This window comes from Cetorhinus maximus, chromosome 20 (genome assembly GCF_964194155.1).
Source record: "Cetorhinus maximus chromosome 20, sCetMax3.hap1.1, whole genome shotgun sequence".
Taxonomy (NCBI): Eukaryota; Metazoa; Chordata; class Chondrichthyes; order Lamniformes; family Cetorhinidae; genus Cetorhinus; species Cetorhinus maximus.
In genome coordinates this window covers 93,622,991-93,644,555 of record NC_135898.1, presented here as the reverse complement: position 1 = coordinate 93,644,555, position 21,565 = coordinate 93,622,991, and the positions used below count along the sequence as shown (strand labels likewise).

At 40.2% G+C, this 21,565-nt stretch overlaps 1 protein-coding gene across 1 annotated transcript in view; it reads left to right on the top strand.

The window, feature by feature from the left end:
- cusr (Copper-only SOD repeat protein) overlaps nucleotides 1–21,565 on the top strand; it is a 195,286-nt gene that overhangs the window by 3,921 nt on the left and 169,800 nt on the right. The window contains exon 3 of the mRNA XM_078565163.1: nucleotides 7,191–7,290. Within this exon, the coding sequence (XP_078421289.1) occupies nucleotides 7,191–7,290 (100 nt within the window). The remainder of the gene's footprint in view (nucleotides 1–7,190; nucleotides 7,291–21,565) is intronic.

Below are 21,565 nucleotides of genomic sequence, written 5' to 3'. Positions count from 1 at the left end.
TATGGCAGTAGTTTTTAAAATGCTGGCCATGCCCTCAATCTAAAAATTGTGGAACATTTTTGTATTCCTCACAATAACTGGGATCAGAATTAGATTCTGATACTATAAAATACAAGAACATTTATAGCTTGATGTTAGATGATCATGTTTCCATTTTCAGGAAAATAGAGACAGGTATTTAAGTTAGGAAATTAATGTGACACTGCTGTTCCAGGCCAGTTGATAATAAATTATTTAGAAAGGTTACTTTGATATAGGCAAATCAGTCGGTTTGGATGGCATCTTTAATATTTGTGTGTCATTTATCATATTTATCTTCTATTATTGCCAAAGAATACATTGCTTTGTATAATAGGCAAAGTTATGTCTAAAGCTCAGAAGTGAAGGTTTTGAGAGACTAGACATCATGGTCAAGAAGTTGAATTCTGAAATGAGGCACCATTCTAGTTCTCTGTACTCTGCTTGCACCTAATAAAGACCATGGAAAATTGGTGAACTGGCCTTATTTGTTGTTCGTTGTCGATCTGTGAGTGCTAATCATGACCCTAAAATGCAACAAGATCAGAAATGCCCTGGATGCCTTTGGTAGAAACTCTACCACTATGGCGGGTGGTGCATTTCCACTGTGGAGTGAGTACATAAGAGCTGTCCAGTATGTACCAAAATGATACCAGGGCTTAGAGGTTTAAATTGGTTGTAGAGGCTGTATAAACTTAGCTGGTATTCAAATTATTTTAAATTACTAGAGTTAAAATGGAAACTACTTCTTTACTGAACTTTAAAATGTGAATTGCAGTCCAGCTTGCTGTCAGACTGCAGGGTAATTCTATAACTTGTTAATGAACAAGCATGTAGAAGCTTGGTTCCTGTTACTAATAAAATCATTGGCCCTCTGAGGTGCAATGTAAAATATAGCTGCTGCTTATTAGTCTTCAATTGTCATCAAGGATTAAAAGACTGCAAGTTTACAGATGAACTTATTACATCTCAAAAAGCTGAACGATGAAGGGAGCTATGTCCCAGGGGAATTCCAATTGTAAGTTGTTTAAAACACTGACTGATATGTAGCAACAGGACAAAATGTGATTTCAAAGGACACATGGTACAACTGGAAAACTGACAATGAGGGGTCTGCCTTTATATCAAAGAAAGGACACTTGTTAAAACATATTGTCCATAAGGTACCTGTTTTACACTAGTTTAGAGCTAGCTTAGTTTAGCTTACTTGAGTTTAGAGGAATGAGAGGTGATCTTATTGAATCATATAAGATGCTGAGGGATTTGATGGGGTAGATACCACGAGGATGTTTCCACTTGTGGGAGAGACTACAATCAGAGGACACAGTTTAACAATAAGAGATCTACCATTTAGGACAGGGATGAGAAGAAATTTATTTTCTCAAAAGGGTTGTTAGTATGTGAAATTCTCTTCCCCAGAAACCAGTGGAGGCTGGGTCATTGAATTTGTTCAAGGCTGAGTTAGATAGATTTTGATAGATAAGGGAGCCAAGGGTTACTGGGGAACAGACGGAAAAGTGGAGTTGAGATCACAGCCAGACCAGCCATGATCTTATTGAGTGGCGGAGCAGGCTCGAAGGGCTGAATGACCTATCCTTGCTCCTAAATCCTACATACTTATGATGTAAACTGGGAAGGAAAGGTTCCATGGCACATCTCCCATGTAATGTTCAAAAGAGTCTTGGGCACAGGTTTCCCAAAATAGCTATTGTGGACTTACTTTTTTTTGTTTGAATCTCTTTATATATTGTGTTATTTTGCTTCCTGTTGTGTCTTATTATTTATTCTGTGTATCTTTTCTTTGTTAACAAATTCAGCTGTTCTAGCCTGAATATAGTGGTTTGATGGTGTGACACTTGCTGCCTTTTAAAGTTGCTGGAGGAGCATGGTGGGCACTCCATGTAGTCTCCAGTGCAATATATTGCAATTGAGGGATAAATTGTTAGTGTCATGTTATTCCAGTATGCCATGTATAAAGGGTGCATGTTTTGATTCACAGAAGGCCATGTTTGCGTGTGGAAGTTTGCTATATGTGCGTTGAACACAAGTTTAAGTGTTGGAAGAAAGTCTGAACTATGGTATTGCCATTGACGGAATTAACAAGGAAAATAGAATTCATATCAATTTATTATTTTTCTCCTTCCATATGCTTGGTACCTCTTGCCCCACCTTGTGGTATTTCTACCTTTAATTTGTTAAAATTTTGATGATGCTCATGCATTTGGGTACCTTTGATCCCTCCTGCTGCACACATTTCTGATCTCGCTGCACAGCTATGTCACTTGCACCAGAAGAAGGATAATCAAACATTGGTATACACTACTGTGATTACAGTTAAAATTAAGTGTGAGCTGTTCATATTTTCCTCTTTCTTTGAATTTCCCAGTACCCTCCACAGTTTCTTTCCGGCTACCTGAATCAAGTCATAGTGAATGCTTTCCCTTGCTGTCGCTCCAAGACAAAGATCAAGTATATCTATTGAGAGGATTATGTTGTGACACACTTAAAAGCTGAGAAGGGAAACTTTAAGGTTTATTGGGTGTGGAGAAAACTGAAGGCAAATTAGTGGTTAGACGAGTGTGGAAAATTCTTTGGCAGGAAGCTTCCTGGAAAGGTATCTGGCAGCAGCACCCAAGGGTGTTAATATTAAGCCTCGCCCATAAGTTCTATTTTTTTGGCCAGCTGCATTGAAGCTTAACCTTTAGCTGCCAGGTAATCTGATGTACAGAATTTTACATAAGCCCTCTCAATTTCATGCTCTGAGTTAATAGGAATGTAACTGAATCTTATCACAAATGCCTCCTTGTCATTGTACTTCACAGGGAAGTGAAATAAGATTCTGATATTAATTATCTTAATTCGAGCAATTTTAATGGCCTGGCCTGAATGAACTAATACTGACAAACTGTCACCGGTAAATGACTACTGATTGGCAGTTTACTGTCTGCGAGCATGGGAAATCGTTTTACTTTCCTCATGAACTGGGGCAGAGGTTGTGTGTGATCTTTTTTAGGAGGGAGTGGGGGAAACCCAGCATTGGGGAAAGATTTTTTTATAGAGGCACAGGAAGAGCATTTCAGCCTTTCTTGGCCCTACAAAATTCTTCAAAACACCCACCTGTGGCAGTTTTTACTGGTGATTACTTCCTTGGTCACTTTGAGTATATAACCTGCTGTAAGTATATAACCTGATAAGTGGAGCTTGCACAGTGCAGAGCCGTGTATTTGAAGTTCAAAATTATATTGGGGTCCTATGCACATCATGGGAACCTCATTAATGTATGCAAATTAGGATCCCATCTATTTCTGGAAGAAACCTTGGACACTGATTTCCCTGTCCACTTCGCCCAGGCCACAGATCGATGAGAATGGAGCAGAATGTCCTTCACTTTGATCTTATGTTGGCTACTACATAGTCCCGCTGAAAAAAATAGGAAAATAGAAGGACCCAACCCAACATGCCTTCTGAAAAAGCTGATTTTATCTTAATAATTTGATTGTACTTTTTTAAGAACTCGCCAGGTTAGTGGCTGAAAATAGCCTAGTACACATTGTCTATCTGGATTTTCAGAAACTATTCGATGAACTGACATTGGTAAATGACTATTGATAGGCAGTTCACTGTCTGCGAGCGTGGGAAATCGATTTACTATCCTCATGAACTGAGCCAGAGGTCGAGATTTCTTTTAGGAGGGAAGGGGGGCAAGTCCAGCATTGAGGAAAGATTTATTTTTAGGGGGTTACTCCACAAAACAGAAACTTGTGAAATTAGTGGGCTGTTGATACAGGGGAACGCAAGCCAATATCTATCCCAGAAATTGTGTAATTCAATTCATCTTCACCCCTTTTTTCAAAATAAAATGATAAGTTTGTTCCTGTCAATGCTGAGCTTCCTGTCTAACTCCAGATATTCCTGCCTACCCTCCTTTATGATGTTTGCCATCAGTTCTGTAAAATCCCAGTTGTACTGTAGGCGCAGTCTAATTGGTGCAATCGCTGTGTGAACATTACAACAAAGACAACCTTGTAGGGTCAGAATGGTGCCTTTTGTGTCCCTGAGTGCTTTGTCAGATTGAATAAAAGCACAAGTAGCATTAACTGACCCAAAGAATCAAGTAGTTTCTGTATTTTTTATTCATTCCTGGGATATAGGTATCGCTGGTAAGGCCAGCATTTCTTACACATTCCTTGTTCTGGAACTGTTACAGTTTATGTGGTCAAGTATGTTGAAACAATCCTTGACTTAAACCACCACTGCATTTTTAAAAAATGTATCATAGGAATGGGAAAAACAGCAAATTATTCCACCAACAGTTTGGTATAGAGAACGAATGCCCCCTTTGTTCATGATTTTTATGCTGGGTGTAAATTCTGTGTAAAACCTGGTGTGTGTGTGTGTGTGTGTGTGTGTGTGTACATAAGTGTCAGTCGACGTTTGTGCCTGGGTCTTGAGCAGCTGGCAGCAAAATCAGTAATATTAATCTGTTGAACATGGTAATTCTGGGTGTAAGAAGGTACTTTTTAAACCATTTATGAAGCAGATGTTTGAGTGGGGCTAAAGCAGTTGTATTGTGTTGGTTCAAATTTAAATGCTATCCTTTTTCAGAGTTGCCATTAATTATTCTGCATATTTGGAAAATAGCAAAAATTCAGTCTATTGCTACCAGCAGCAGGTGCTGTTACCCAGTTTTTTGCTATTTTTATTGCACTGTTCTATTCTTGCTAACTTAATACTCAGCATAAAACACAGGCCTTCATGGCTAATGTGAAGGGATTTGGAGAGATTACTGTAGCTCTGACTGATACAGGAGTTGAAGTCAGTAGACTGCAAAATCTTACACGCTTGTAAATATTTGGAATTAAACCCTTAATCTTTCTTAATGAGGAACATTTGCAAGCTATGTGAAATATGTACAACTGTTATAATATTCATCCTTTGTCATATTACCAGGCAATCACTGGGGTCTGCCAGATAAGGCCACTTAATTCTTGGTAATCAGATCTCAAAAGCTGTAGTTTCTTCTGAAACTAACAGCATCAGGAAAGATGTTCAGGGCATATTTGCAATGGATGATGCAGCATGTACATATGCAGATTCAGGAAAAGGTTGACAAGGTTGTTCATGTCTTAACTTATACTTGTTAATTACACTTCATGAAAAGTAGTGCCGCTTACTACTGGGAGGAAAGAATGAACACTGTTCAGGCCTTCACATAAGAAGGCGACAACAGGAATCACCAAGCCCCACAAAAAAGGGTAGATTTTGGGTCGGGTTAAAGTGTTCAAAAATCAGAATCCCGACACAAACTTGCCCCCAACCCACCCTTCTCCTGTTTTAATGGAGACAAGACATGGATGGAGGTGGTTTGTGTGGCCAAATAGTTCAAAGGAGGAAGGGCAGCACTTTAAATATTTGTGATATTTAATGTTTTGAAGTTAACTGTGGATGGATAGGTTTCTCGAGCTTCAGGAAATTAGCGACTACACCTAGTTAAGGACTGTCTGATCCTAGAGTTAAGTGCCTTTCCACTTACCTGCTGGATTCAGCGTACCTACCAGGTAACTGTTAGTTGTATCAATTGAGGTTACATATACAAGTGGAGTCCATTGATTGTATGGTTACTTGAGTACACATAAAGAAACACTTACTTACTGACATAGGGGGTGGAGTCTTGCGCCCTCCCCAGTGGTGAGTTTGGTGGCAGGGGGCATATAATCAGGTGGGAGGGTGGCAGGTGGGGACCTTGCCTCCAACCCAAATAAGTCTATAGCAAGAAAGCCCGTGGATGGCCTTCTTGTCCTGCCACCAATTGAGGCCTCAAGTGGGTAACAAATCCCACTTAAGGGCCTCATCCTGCTTCCGCTGGCATTAACTTTGGGTTGATTAAGACTGGGTGAGGTTTCTCCCTTGACCAACTGGCAATCAGGGCTAAAACAACAACCCTCTGCATTCAGATTTACCCTGGATCTATGACAGCGTACATATTTGTAAAGGTGTACTTCTTTCTTTAACCTGGGTTGGATTTAAAGCTCCATGCTAGTGGATTTAATGGTGGGGGCACAGTGGGTGCCAGGCCTGCTACTTACCTACCTGCCCTTGTCCCTCCACAATTTTACCATCAGGGTGATGGGAGTCCCATTTGCCCATGGGCCAATTGAGGACGCCAGTGGGCAATTAATGCCCACTTAAGGGCCTCAGCCAGCTACTGGGATTTAACCAGCAGCATGAGAGACCCATGCCAAGTGCCCAGCCTGGAGGGCCAGAGTGGGGGTCCTTCCTTAACAGGCCCCCTGGCTCAAAGCCCCCCCACCCCCAACCTCCCATCAGTGTGTCCATTCTATGAACTGAATAGAGCCCACCAGACATGGTTGTTTTTAATTTTTGGCTAAGGGAATCAAATTCAGCCCTTGGGGCTTTACAGTTTGATTTATATTCTAGTTTTAATGTTGATTAAAAAGTGATTTACAAACGTCCGAAATAGGAGCAGAAGTAGGCCATTCAGCTCTTGAGCCAGCTCTGCCATTCGATAAGATCATGGCTGATCTGTTTGTGTTTCAACTTCCACATTCCCATCTACTCCCGATAACTTTTCATTCCCTTGCCTAACAAGAATCTATCTAACTCTGCCTTAAAAATATTCAGTGACCCTGCCTCCACCACCTTTCTGAGGCAGAGAATTCCAAAGTTGCATAACTCTCTGAGAAAAAAATCCTCCTCATCTCTGTCCTATGAGGGTGAGCCCTAATTTTAAGACAGTGTCCCCTAGTTCTGGATCACCCACTAGAGGAAACATCCTTTCCACACCCACCTTGTCTGTTTTGCACTAACTTGAGTAATGTAAACATGTCCTAAAATTGCATTCTTGTTGCATTCATTTTATACTGATTTCATAGGTTCTATGCTGAGTTAATTTATTTGAGAAATAAATAAATGGTTATCCATTTAGGGAAAGAATTGAAGACTATAAAGATTAAGTCAAGCTGTATAGAATTCCAAAGTTCCAGTCTTTATTTAGAAGTTTATTCTGTGGATTTCTGAGTTGGCACACTAATTAAAAAAGCCAGAACTGAAAAATAATTAAATGAATCATTTTATTAATTTTGACATGCTTCTAATTTAATTTGTTTTCTTCTTTTGGTTGCTGCAATACCGCTGATGCATGGGGGAAAAAGTTTACAATGTGCAAATCTGCTTGCTGTGAAGGCTACAGATGGAGAGTATATTCGAGCCAAAGCAGTGTTTACTGGTATGGTGACGGGAAGAATTACTCTGGTAAGCCGGTACTTTTTTTCAATTGCTTTTTATTCCACAATTAAAGATAAGATGGTTCCCCCTATTCTGTTGCACCAACTTTGTGGAATTAAGGACAGGTGCAATGTAGTCATTTACATCTTTGTGATTCGTTCAATAATGTACATCAGGTTGCTCCTGCAAAAAAAAACACTTGCACTCAATTTATAATTCCCATAGCTTTCAGAAGGATGTCCAAAAAAGCAGATGTTTATTCTGAATAAACATAATTTTAGATTTATGATTGACCATAGTACCAATAGAAGTCAAGGGGCCTAAAATTCAGCTATTGTTTTGGGCATTTCCAGTGTATGGAGTGAGAATTTGGATCATAGTCAGATATTAACTGACCAAATCATTTCTGGATTTTGGAATTTTCTGGATTACAGAATGATGTTAGAATGCCTAACCACAAGTGTATAAACTGAAAAACACCATAGATATAAATATTTACCTGAAGCATAAATGGTGATAAAATATTATAAAGCAGTAATAAAAATTGTTTCATGCAAACAAATACTGTATCTTCCACGTTTTTTCTCTGAAAGTACCGTACTAAAATGACATCGAGGGAATGCTTGAGTCTGCTCAAAAATTTCTGGACAACTGGTGTCTCTGAACAATAGATTTCAGGACTGGAGAGGTTACAGTGTACTAGAGTTATGCTGCTTCTAAAAAATACATGATAACTTCTGATGGAGCTAGGAGCTGGCAGAAGCTGTGCCCAGTACAAAGTACTGCATGCATGGAAATTACAGAATAATGAGAGCTGCTGTCCCAGAAATCCTGTCATTTATGCCAGAATTACACCTGACTTAACATATACCTGTAGAAACAGAAGGCCAAGTTTTTTATGTGTGATCTACCAAACCCATGAGGTGCCCAGAACTGTACATAATGTTCCAACTAATAAAGTTTTATTTAGGTTCACCATTCCATGTCTACTTTTATGTTCTATTAGTTAGAAATGCATGAGCAGCATGCACTTGTAAGATTTTAGGGTTTTTGAGATATAAAATTAAAATCTCCAAGTTCCGAATTTTTAATTTATAATACTAGGGTGCTCAGTTGTGCCTGACCTAAAAAGGTATGAGTAACTAATATTTGAGTATTGTTGAAAAAAGACATTTTGTCATTTTGTTGAAGCTTTCTTTCCTTGATATACTAGTTGAGAAATCTGCCAGAGGGTTCTCTAACATGGTCTACTACAAGCCTACCTTCACTGGTCAATACACGCGTTGGGATTCTTACAGTTCCACGTGCTATAAGATTGACCTTATCAGCAACCTTGTGTATAGGGCCCAAGCTATTTGTTCACCATGCAAGCTTGATGCTGAAATGGGGCGCATCAAAGACATCCTGTGAGATAGTGGATACCCTGACCAAATGATTTCATGTTGTATATCACGCAAACTCATGAACAGGCCCAAGGCTGTCACTTTTGGCCCTGAAAAGTGCCCGGTTGGAAGGCGAAGGCATCTCAAACTTGAGCAGCAGGTGAAGCTAGCCGTCTCACGCTGCTACTATGCAGTAGCAACATGAGTGATATTCACCACTAACAGGGTGCTGCCTTCAAACCAAAAGGATGTTCTGCGCATCTCACAAATGAGTATTGTTGTAAATGAATTTCAGTGCCAGTGAGATGCTAGGTACGTAGGCCGTGCGTCCCAAAGACAGGCAGGCTGTATCAAATGACATGTCCCTTCTGCTGTTTGTAATGAGCAAGATACAAACCACACCCAACCAGCCCGTGCTTGCAAAACTCAAAACACATTGTTCAACATTAGATATGATTTCGCGATTGGACAACATTTGCCAAATAATCCTCAGTGTGCTAAGAATTACGCTGATAACCAATTCAAAATTATCAGTCCACCTTGCAATGTGGCACATTTGTGTGTACTGTAAGCTACATATATTAATACACAGGGACCTGTTCTTTGCAGACAGTAAGAACATGTACACACATTGCGCCTGTTTCAGCTAAACAAAATAAGTGATAGCCATTTGCTGGTCAAGGCAGTGCCGTGAGGAATAAATCAATCAGAGTCAAGCTGCCTGGTTTAAATTTCAAACAATGCTTGGCATTTAACTGTCGGTCACCATTAACTGGTGCATTCTCCGTGGCAAAGCCTCTACCAATCAGAGTCCACTTGCTAACCAATCAGCACTCTCTTCTCATACAATATAACTTGTTGCTTCCCCTGACATTGGTATTCTTGTGATTGTCTTGATGAGTGCAAGATGAAAAGCTTTGAAAAAATGTCCTTTTTCAGCAATACTCAAGTTCTGTACTACCAAACGATATTAACTAGTATTTATGAATCAAGTAGAATTTAATAAGCAACACTTTACATATACTAAAAAAAAAAGTGAAGACAATATGGAAGTTCCTTATCTCTCAAGTTCCTAGGATTCCTTGAGCGTTGCCAGCACAGGCAATGTCTTTCTTTCTGTCTGTCTCTGAAGTGATGTAGCACTGTGTCACAGAAGTATCATACCGCAGAAGCCAGGGCAATACTGTGCCAACAAAGACTCCAATTTTCCAACTTTTATTCCTAATTTTCATTATTCCGGAATCTTTTATTTGGAAATAGTCCAAATTCACCTCTTCCATTGCCTTAGGGAGCGGGTCATCTGGTGTCACCCCACCTCTGTAACTAGTATCATGTAAACTAAGGATAAATGCCCACCTCTTATCCCCTGGGCCCCCAGAGTTTACATTCCATTGTGAACAAATGACACATTTCCTTTCGATACAGAGCAGCTACAACAATGTCAGCATATTTTAACCCAAGCCCCACAGATTCTAAAGCCTTTAAGGACAAATATGAAAACATTTCCTACCATAATGTCAAAACAGAAAGAAAAGTTTCCCTCCAATACAGATGTTCTGCCCTACAAATATAGTTAATCAATGCATGGGATTTGTTTAAAGACAAGGTCATCCAAAGTAAGTTACCTTTCAGTCATAGCTAATGAAAAGACTCTTAACTGCTCACATACAGTTAAGACGATATACAACTGCTAAACCCAGACTCTCGGGCAACTTTACAGCTATAAGTCCATTAAGTGTAGATCCTCACAAGCAATAGTTGCCATCCTGTTCCCCAACTGCCTTGACTGCTCATTGTCTCACAAACAGAAATTCAAACTGAACTGTTTAAAAATTGGTTAAAATAAAATCCATAGATGTTACTTCAGACCAACAATGAATCTAAAAATTAAAAGTATTATCGCAAGAATACCAATGTCAGGGGAAGCAACAACTTTACACTGTATGAGAAGAGAATGCTGATTGGTAGAGGCGTTGTCATGGCAAATGCACCAGTTAATGGTGACTGATAGTTAACTGCCAAACATTGTTTGAAATTTAAACTAAGCAGCTTGTTTCTGATTGGTCAAGGCATTGCCCTGAGCAATGAATCAGCAAATGGCTATCATACTTTGTTTATCTGAAACAGGTGCAAGTATGTGAATGTTCTTTTTGTCTGCATTTATATATGTAGCTTCCAGAAAGCTGTGGTCAAGCCAAGAAGACATTCTGCTTATCTCTCAAAGTAATGTGGTGTATGAATTTCAGTGCCAGGGTGATGCTAAATATGTAGGCCATACATCCCAAAGTTAGGCAGATCGTATCAAACAGCATGCCCCTTCTGCTGTTCGCAATGGGCAAGGTACTCAACCAGCCTGTGCTTGCAACACAGCGTCCAACATTAGATGTGATTCCAAGATTGAACAACATTTGCTAAATAACCCTCAGTGTGCTAAAAATTATGCTGATAACCAATTTAAGATTGTTAGGTGGCCTCAGTGTGGCACATTTGCGTGTACTGGAAGCTACATATATTAATACACAGGGCCCTGTTCTTTGCAGACAAAGAACGTGTATACACATTGCGCTTGTTTCAGCTAAACAAAATAAGTGACAGCCATTCGCTGGTTCATTCCTCAGGGCAATACCTTGTCCAATCAGAGTCTAGCTGCCTGGTTTAAATTTCAAACAATGCTTGGCAGTTAATTGTCAGTCATCATTAACTGGTGCATTCTCCATGGCAATGCCTCTACCAAAAAGAGTCCACTTGCCAACCAATCAGCACTCTCTTTTCATACAGTAAAAAGTTGTTGCTTCCCCTGACATTGGTATTCTTGCGATTGTCCTGAGTGCAGGAGGAAAAGCTTCGCCAAAATGGCTTTATCAGCAATTCTCAAGATTGGAGTATGCTGGGTATCTCCTAGATGGGCAAGAACTTTGGAGTGTGCTATGTGGGAATGGGGGAAATCATACCACCTATGGAGTCAGTGGAACATCCTTAATCATCCTGACATCCAAAGGATGCTTGTCCAGAAAGATAGAATAGATCCCTGATGGATGCTGTGCATTTCACGGTTTTGGTGCCAGGTTTCCTGCTTCTGTCAGTGTTGCCATTCATCAGAATTCTGACTTTGTTTATAAAAAATGTAACTTATAAGCCGAGAGACATCTTGGTGCTTAAAACCCAATGGTTCTAATGGTAGTCCTACAGCATAAGTCAGACATAAAGGCAGGAATTCTGGCAGGACCTTGGAATGCTGGGTTATGCTCAGAATCTAGCTGATCAGAAATTTGCACCGGTGCCTGGGATAGGTGAACCTTTTCTGTCTGCTGCAAGTATGGGTCTTGAGAAGTGGAGCCAGAGGAAAGGAGTTTCTTTGGCCTTGAATTCTTGAATGAGCCTGGCATGCAGGTCCCCTCAGCACCCAGGGGACCTATCCTGAAGCCCCTTGATGCAAGAAAACTGGCACAATGGTAATTTTTGTCCCCCTTATAACCCCCTATTGGGTTGCTTTTTAAAAATGACCTTGGCTGGTGTTACCGGCTCTGGAGTAAGCAGCTGGCCAGCAACTCTTCTCCGTATCATAGTTGCTCAGGGACCTGCCACTCCAAATGAAGTGACTCCATCCTGAACCTGGATATTTTGGCACTGTCAGCAGTTTGGAACCTGTTGTGTTGCACTTCCACCGATGGAGCAGTGCTAAGTATTTTCATTATGTTTCTGTAGCCTTGGTACTAGTTGGTCATCAATCAACCTTATTTCATTTGGCACTCGAAATAAACTCTTCTTAGCACATGTGGGCTATATGTCAAAGAGTAATTTATTTTTAATTTCAAACAAGTCATTGTAATTCCTTCATTGGTGAGGTTGAACTGGATGCCGTCAGCATGAATGTGGAAACTGGTGTGCAGAAGCATTCTCTGTTCTTCAAAGAATGCCAATGTATTCTAACATCCATCAAAACATCCTATGAAGGACGATACCTTTGACAGTGTAGGACTCTGTCAGCACTACTTTGAAATGTTAATTTAGATTATGTACTTCAGCATATTGCCCCAAAATGGTCTCTTGCTTGATAGCAGGATGCACTGTTAATTAGCAGCATCTCTTTGGAAGGATACCTGATTGCTCCATAACAAATAATTTTCCCAATTCCATGGTTGCTTTTTGGCTTTCCTCAAAACATATATCTATTCAAAGTTTATGTAAGAGTGCTGAGCGGAGTAATTTACATTCATTTACTAAACCTCACTGTTTACCATCTGTGGTACCACTTTTGGCAAATCTGCCCTGCCAGTAGAGTTATCTACTGTCCTATGAGAGCCTTTCTACTCTTTCTTCTGAATACTCAATGGGCCGAAGGGCCTTTTCTGTGCTGTGGACCTCAATGACTCTATGACTACTGGATTAATTTCACAGTGATATGTGTAGGTTGCTGAATGCAGAAGGAAGATCATCTCCCATCTTGTACCCTCCCCTTAAACTGAGTTTATGCAACTACCTGCTGCCCCTATCCAAATTTACAATGTCCCTGGTCCAGCATCACCTTGATATCTAAAGTGTTCAGCTTTGTCCCTCCCCATCTCTGTACTTCCTTCAGTCCTACAACCCTCTATTCTCCTTCAACTCTGGCCTCTTGCACAACTCGAATTTTCATTACTGCACCATTCGTGGTTATACATTCAACTGCCTAGGCTCTAATCTCTGGATTTCCTCCCTAAACCTCTCCACCTCTCTCTTCTTTCAAGATGCACCTTTAAAATCTTCCACTTTGTCCAAGCTTTTGGTCACCTGTCATAATATTTCCTTACATGGCTCAGTTTCATACTTTGCTTTATAACGCTTCGGTGTAGTGCCTTGGGACGTTTTATTACGTTAAAGTTACTGTATAAATATAAGTTGTTGAAGGTGTTATATAAATGCAAGTTGTTGTATCTTGCAGAGTTATCTCCATTATTTGAAGAAACATTTTCCACATATTTTGCTTCCATCTGACCATTTCTTTAGGCTTTGCGGAAAGTGCATATATAATAATTCATTTTAACCAGTTCTATCGTAACATACAGCTAGTGTTTTTATGTCACGTCGGGAGCTATCATTTGATACTGCAATGTTCCTCTATAAAAGTAATCATAAAGCTTATCACATGGCTTTCTGGGAATGTTTTTGGCTTCTCTCCATTCCAGGGGTGTGTGAAGGATGGAGAATGAAGACCCTGTAAGGTAAGTAATTGTTCTACTTCTCAGCACTAATATCATTCATGATGGTGAGCATGAAAACAAGACATGAAGCAAAAGCCGTGTTGTCTTTTTAGAAGTCTGTGTTTAAAAACTAGTTTCTCATTTCATTCCAGATGTTGATAATTCTTCTTTTTCTTTTCTGACTTCAAGATGCTGAAATCCTCCATCTAGTTCCATTCTTCCTGTGCACTGTTAAGCACTCAATCCCCTGTCACCATGCACTGTTAAAACTATTAAAATTCTATTTCACTACTTAAGTTTGATTCTTCTGATACTACCTCCTTAGCAGAAGCTTACAGAACGCACCAGGTTTCAAAGCAAGGTTCTTCCTGAAACAGGTGGTATTTTGGACACGGAGTAGTGGTAGACTCCTTGTTGTTAGAGTCACACTTTTTACAGCTAAACCTATGCAAAAGAGTTTCAAAGGTCACACATTTTACAGCTAAAACTACACAAAAGAGTTTGATTATAATGGAGGAAGGATGCGCGTTGCTACCCCCATTCTCTTGGCTGCTGTCTCATGATCCCAGAGGCAAGGAGGATTGAAGACATCTGGGTAGCTTGGCAGATGTAGTGGATGATGGGTACAAGGTGTTTCTCTGCTTTTTCCCTTTGTTGCAGTCAACTGGGGATTGCTAATCTTGGGTTACACTATGATATCATTATGGGGTAAAGTAAAGAAGTAGGCCCCAATAACTAACTCAGCTAGTACAGGGATTGAACCTATGCGTTATTCTGCACTATGCTCTTAGCCAACTGGGCTAAAACTGGCTCCCTGGACAGTGAGTAGATGTTACTTGGAGAAGGGGATGGTCTGTACATTACATCAAGGCTAAACCAAAAGTAATAATTGCTTGCTGTTATCATAAATAATACTGATTTAAATATTGAAAAAAGTCTGTGTGTAGAACAAGTTTATCTTTTCAAGATTTCTCTTTACCCTCTGAGTGTAACCTCAGTTGTGAATATGTGGTAACTTTTCATTTTTAAAGGGATATTTTCATTTTTTGGAAAACCGCTTTTGTAAAACTTCACTACCATGGTGCTTGTGCCAGTGTCACATTTTATTAAGTGTGAAAATTTTTACCATTTTAATGAACACAGTTTTTAAAAAAAAATACATACTGGCTGAGACTGTTATTGTGCCACCCTTCATTCACAAAATAAAATCTTTTTTAAGGCACTCCATTCATTTCTACACATGCCAGCTAATACTGGGATCCTCATGAAGTTTTGTCAGCATGACTTGACTCGGTTGTTGTAATTATGTTGCCTGTGAAATTGTGCAAATGTACTAGAAAACTGATTCAGAGAACTGTCTCCCAAATAGATTTGCGCAACTAGGGTCCTCATGGAGTTTTGTCAGCATGACTTGACTTAGTTGTAATTACATTGCCTGTGAAGTTGTGCAAATGTACTAGAAAACTAATTCAGAGAACTGTCTCCAAACTAGATTTGTGCAACTATGGACTGGATATTATGAGTTCCTTAAAACTAGTTCCTTGCTGAGGAAGAAACATCATTGCAATGTGACCACATCATATAACCACAACACTGAATAATTGTCATTGTGATTCATAAGAATGTAGTAAGAATATTAAATATGTAATTGAGAACAAGAGGAAAATGCCTTTTAGGCCCAACAGACCCATACATTTTAGTCTACTGCATTCGCTGCTTCCAATGCGGTTTCCTCTACGTTGGAGAGACCAAACGCAGACTGGGTGACCGCTTTGCGGAACACCTTCGGTCTGTCTGTCAAACATGACCCAGACCTCGCTGTCGCTTGGCCATTTCAACACACCACCCTGCTCTCATACCCACATGTCCGTCCTTGGCTTGCTGCATTGTTCCAGTGAAGCCCAATGTAAACTGGAGGAACAGCACCTCATCTTCCGACTAGGCACTTTACAGCCTTTCGGACTGAATATTGAGTTCAACAACTTTAGATCATGAACTCTCTCCTCCATCCCCACCCCCTTTCTGATCCCCCTTTTTCTAATAATTTATATAGATTTTTCTTTTCTCACCTATTTCCATTATTTTTAAATGTATTTCCATCCATTGTTTTATCTCCATCTTTTAGCCTATTTCGATCCCTTACCCCCCACCCCACCCCCCCTAGGGCTATCTGTACCTTGCTTGTCCTGCTTTCTACCCTTAATGACACCATTATCACAATTCTTGGCTCATATCACCACTGTCAACACCTCTTAGTCCTTTTTGTCTATGACATATTTTGGCAATCTCCACCTATCACTGGCCCTCTATCCAGCTCTACCTGTCCCAGCCCCCCTTAAACCAGCTTATATTTCACCTCTTTCTATTTTTCCTTAGTTCTGATGAAGTGTCATTCAGACTCGAAACGTTAACTGTATTCCTCTCCGCAGATGCTGTCAGACCTGAGTTTTTCCAGGTGTTTTTGTTTTGGATTTCCAGCATCTGCAGTTTTTTTGCTTTTAGACCCATACATTTTATCCACTTGCCATCTCATAATATCTCTCAACTTCTTGGGTAAATTATCAGCTTGTTGCCCAGGCATGAAACTGGCATGTGGATTGATGTATCATTAATTGAAACTGCCTGGTTTCATTTCTATTCCATTTCCAACTGGCAATGCCAGTTTTATGCCTGGGTAGCAAATTGAAAATCTAGTCCTTTGTCTCTTCACAAACCTATCTAGTACCTGCATGGCCTCAACTTTTTCCTCATAACTTCTCCATTTTTAATTTTGCCCTCAAGTATTTGTACCCTTTCCAATAATGGCTCAAATGTCTTTCAGAATCTTGAAATTTTAAATTAGGTCACCTTTAAGTTTTACTTTTTATGGGAAAACCCATAAAAAGTAAAATTTTTTCATTTTTCATTTTTTCAGCTTTCCTTAAGTGAAATCATTTTTGTTGCAGACCTGGATGCCCTTTCAGGGACAATTACACAGTTAGATGACCAGATGTAATGCTCCAGCTGTGATCTGACCAATGCCTGATACAACAACAGTACAATTACATTTTGAATTATACTTTCTCTCTCTGGTAGCACAACACAGAGCTTTATTTGCATTTCTTCCAGTAATCAAACATTGGGCTGAAATGTCATTAAGACGCTAAACCCACTAGATTTCTTTCTTGACCAAGAAACCCCTCACATGTGAGGGCTGAATTTCTAAGAGGATCCTCCTAGTCGCCCACTGTGAAGTTGGCAAAAGGTCTGCAGAAACCTTAGCTGTTCCTCTAGAGTTTCCATTGATCTTCCTGATGAAGTTAAAGTGAATGATGGGGAGAAACTCCACCGAAATTCACTGCCAGCTCCCTTTTGGTTTCTTGTATATATTTTACTTATCCACACTCAATGACAATTAGCTCCTACTAACTCACCCCAATTTCCTACGAACACTTATACCTCAACCAACCTCACTCTTAAAAAATAAAACAGATGATCTGGTCATTTTCACATTGCTGTTTGTGGGAACTTGCTGTCCACAAATTGACTGTAGTGTTTCTTACATTATAACAGTGTCTACACTTCAAAAATACTTAATTGGCTGTGAAGTGCTTTGGGACATGCTATGGCTGTGAAAGACAATGGGCAGAATTTTGCCGTTGGCGAGCAGGGGGCGGGGCCTGCTCGCTGACACGTAAAATGACGCGGGATGACATTGGATGGAACCCCCGACGTCATCTCGCCCCATTTAAATTTTCAGGAAGGTGGGCCCGCAGCAAAATCAGCTATGCACCTGCCGACCTGTCAATGGCCAATTGAAGCCATTGACAGGATCATTTAAACAATTAAAGGACCTGCCCGTCCAACCTTAAGGTTGGCAGGCAGGCCAGGAGCCCCGGCGGGAACTCGATAAAACATGAAACCTCATCCACCGATGGGATGAGGTTTCACGCAGGATGTTAAAAATTTTAATAAAGTTAATCTGTAAATTATGAACATGTCCCATGTCATGTGACATTGTCACATGAGGGGGACATGTTAGGGAATTTTTTTTTTCCATTTTTAATATTGTTCAAAGTGGAAGCGATCTCCCTGAAGCTGCACTTAGCCTCAGGGAGATGTGCGCTCTTTCGTGCGCATGTGCGAAAGAGCGCACTTTCACTTTTAGGGAATCCCACCCTGCCTGCAAAGGAAGTGCATAGCGCTTCCCGCCAGACGTCACACTGGGCAGGCCTTAATCGGCTCCCCGCCCGCCGGAGTTTGGGTCGGGCCCGCCCGCCCGACAGGCAGAAAATTCTGTCCACTACTTAAATGCAAGCATTTTTTTTCTAATACACCAATATAAAGAATCTTTGTTTTATGCTTGCTTTTCTTTGACCCAAAAGTGTCAAAGTTATTTCAAACTGTTGACCTGTGAAATTCTTTTAGTGAACAATGTCATATTACATACTAGCTTTTAAAAACAAAATACTGATCATTCCTTGTTGAATTAAGTCATATTAATCTAAAATACCAGACATTTCTGTAAACCGATGAGATAATGGAGTATATTCTTGGACCTTGAAACTTATTTAAACCATTACAGGCAAATAAGTTTGAGAAAATGAGTTATTTTTCAACTGTAAAATATAAGCAAAATTTCTATACTGAATTGCTTTTTACCTAATTTTTAAGGTGATCTGATCTTCTGATGCACCATTCAAGATATTTTACCAATTGTCCAGCCCTTGTTTTTGCAATTTAGCTGACTGGAAATGTGACTATCAGAAAGCACCTTTTCTGAGAATACTTGCATAAGCAGGATCAGTGAGAAAACAAACCCTCAATGTGGGGGAGAGCAATTTGAGCATCAAAAGCGTCTACACTGATTCAAATTACCCAACACCCATGCTTGAAAAATCATTTCACTGTTTGAGCTCAGCCTAGCAGCAAGCAGACTTGGATGTTTTCCACAGAATTGAGAAAATTGATAATTTAAGAAAAAAACCATGGACCAATTTGTATTTGTAATCATTTTTTCACCTTAAAACGGCAGTAGTGAATAACTTGGGATTTAAAATTCATGGCCTTTGATCTCCACTGCTAACTCTGCCAGGCTTTCTAATGTTAATAAGCAGGGTGGAATCCAGGGATCCAAGGGAGGCAGTAAAATGCAGTGGAGGCTCCCTGCTCCGAGTGGGTGTCAGGGCCCCCTTGAAAACATCCTGCAACATGGTTCATTACCCTCTTTGTCAGGAAAATAAAGAGACGTTTCTTCAAGGGTTACAAATCACGATGCAGGCCTGTATTCCTACATGATGCACACTGTCTTTCTAAGAATCCTTTCATGGGATGTTGGCATTTCTGGTAGGGCCTGCATTTTTTTGCCCATTCCTTGCTCAGCCAGTGAAGAGTTAACTGCATTGTTGTGGGTCTGAAGTCACATTAAGCCAGATCAGTAGATTTCCATAGTGAATTCGATGAGTTTTTAGGCATATTAATTGAATTTAAATTCCACCAGCTGCTATGCTGGGATTTGAACTCATGCTCCTAGAGTATGAGCCTGAGCCTGGACCTGGACCTGGATCTCCGGGTCTAATGATATTACCACTATGCCACCATCTCCCCATGGTAAACCACCTTTCACTATGTGTGCCAGCTGCTGCTGTTCCACCAGGCCAGGATTGAGAAAACTCCCAACTTGGGAATCCCTCATTGGCAGCAGCATGTATTTTCAGGCTCAGTGCATACCCCCTTTAAATGGAAGAAAAAAAATTAAGCTACAAAAAAAAAGATACAAATGAAATTTAGGAAGGATTAACAGAATCTATCATGCATACCCAATGCATTTAATGTTGACTGCTCCTGTAGACGCTAGAATCAGTTCTGACATAGCACCTTGGAAATAGGATTTAAAGGAGTTCTACAGGCAAAGCAATTACAAAGGTATTACCATCCAATTTAATGGATAAATCTGTTATGTTTTTAATTATAGATATTTAAATGAGTTATTTCAGTGAAGGATCAGAGATTTGTTACAAATTGACTCCTGCCTGAGGGGGTTTATGGGTTCACAACTGTACAGGAGACATAATGAGTACATTAAAAATAAGCAATATGCCTGGTGATGTGTCAAAGTCTTAATTTCCTGATAGCATAAAGCCATTATTCAATTTTTTAAAAATTACAATAATTCGTTAATGGGCTGAGCCACATAGTACAATACATCACCAAGATTGACAGAGGTAGCAGAGAAGATTAGGTTGAATTAAGAATTAGGTGATAACTAGCTTGAATTTAGTCATTTGATAGCACAGAACTTGAGTATTGTTGAAAAAAGAGACTTTTTGTTGAAGCTTTTCACCTTGTACTCATCAGGACAATTTGCAAGAAAATACCAATGTCAGGGGAAACAACATACTTATACTGTTTGAGAAGAGACCACTGATTGGTTGGCAAGTGGACTCTGATTGGTAGAAGCTTTGTCATGGAGAATTCACCAGTTGATGGTGACTGACAGTTAACTGCCAAGCATTGTTTGAAATTTAAACAAGGCAGCTTGATTCTGATTGGTCAAGACATTGCTCCAGGGAATGGAATACCTGCGAATGGCTGTCACTTATTTTGTTCAGCTGAAACAGGCACAATTCCTGTACGTGTTCTTTTTGTCTGCAAAGAACACGGCCCTGTGTATTATATATAGCTTCCAGCACACACAAATGCACCATGCTGTGAGCCGAACTGACAATCTTCAATTGGTTGTCAGCGTAATTCTTAGCACACTGAGGATTATTTAGCAAATGTTGTCCAATCACAGATTCACATCTAACACTGGACACTGTTTTGCAAGCATAGGTTGGTTGGGTAAGGTCCATAATTTGCTTGTGAAAAGCGGCTGGGACATGTTGTTTGGTACGAACCACCAGTCTTTGTGATGTAAGGCCTACATACCTAGCATCATACTGGCATTGAAATTCATATACCACATTACTCATTTGTGTGATAGGCAGAATGTCTTTTTGGCTTGATGGCAGCATCCTGTTAGTGGCAGCATCCTGTTAGTGGTAAATACTATTCGTGTTGCTACAGCATAGTAGCAGCTTGAAATAGCTGGCTTCACCTGTTGCTCAAATTTTTGAGATACCAATTGCCCATCCAGGATAATCAGAGGTGGACGGCACTTCTCAGGGCCACAAGTGATGGTCTTGGGCCCATTATGAGTTTGCGCGATATGCAACGTGAAATAATCTAATCAGGGTAGCCATTATCCCGCAGGGTGTCTTTGATGCGCCCTACTTCAGCATCAAGCTTGCATGGTGAGCAAATGGCTCAGGCCCTATTTACAAGGTTGCCTATAAGGCCAAACTTCTAGTGTACGGTAAGAGCTCCAATGCATGTATTAACCTGTGAAGGTAGGCTTGTGGTAGACCATGGTAGAGAAACCCCTGGCAGATTTCTCAACTAGTATGTCAGTGAAAAGGAGTTCATTTGACTGCTCCATTTCAAAGGTGAATTTGAGTGCAGGATGGAGCCCATTAAGACATGCAATTGGAAGACTTGCTCAAATCTGGTTGTACCACTTCACCCAACCTTTTAACCAATTCATGTTGTGCAGAATCAGTCATAGATAAGGTAGGGCATAAAGGGACCTCACTTTTGTGTGTCTTGGGCAGCCCATACATACGTAGACACAGTAAGCCGTGAGGACAAACCCTGTTATATATATTACGTAGCAGTTCAGTGCTCTTACATAAGTCCAGCAAGCATTTTTAGCTTATTTTC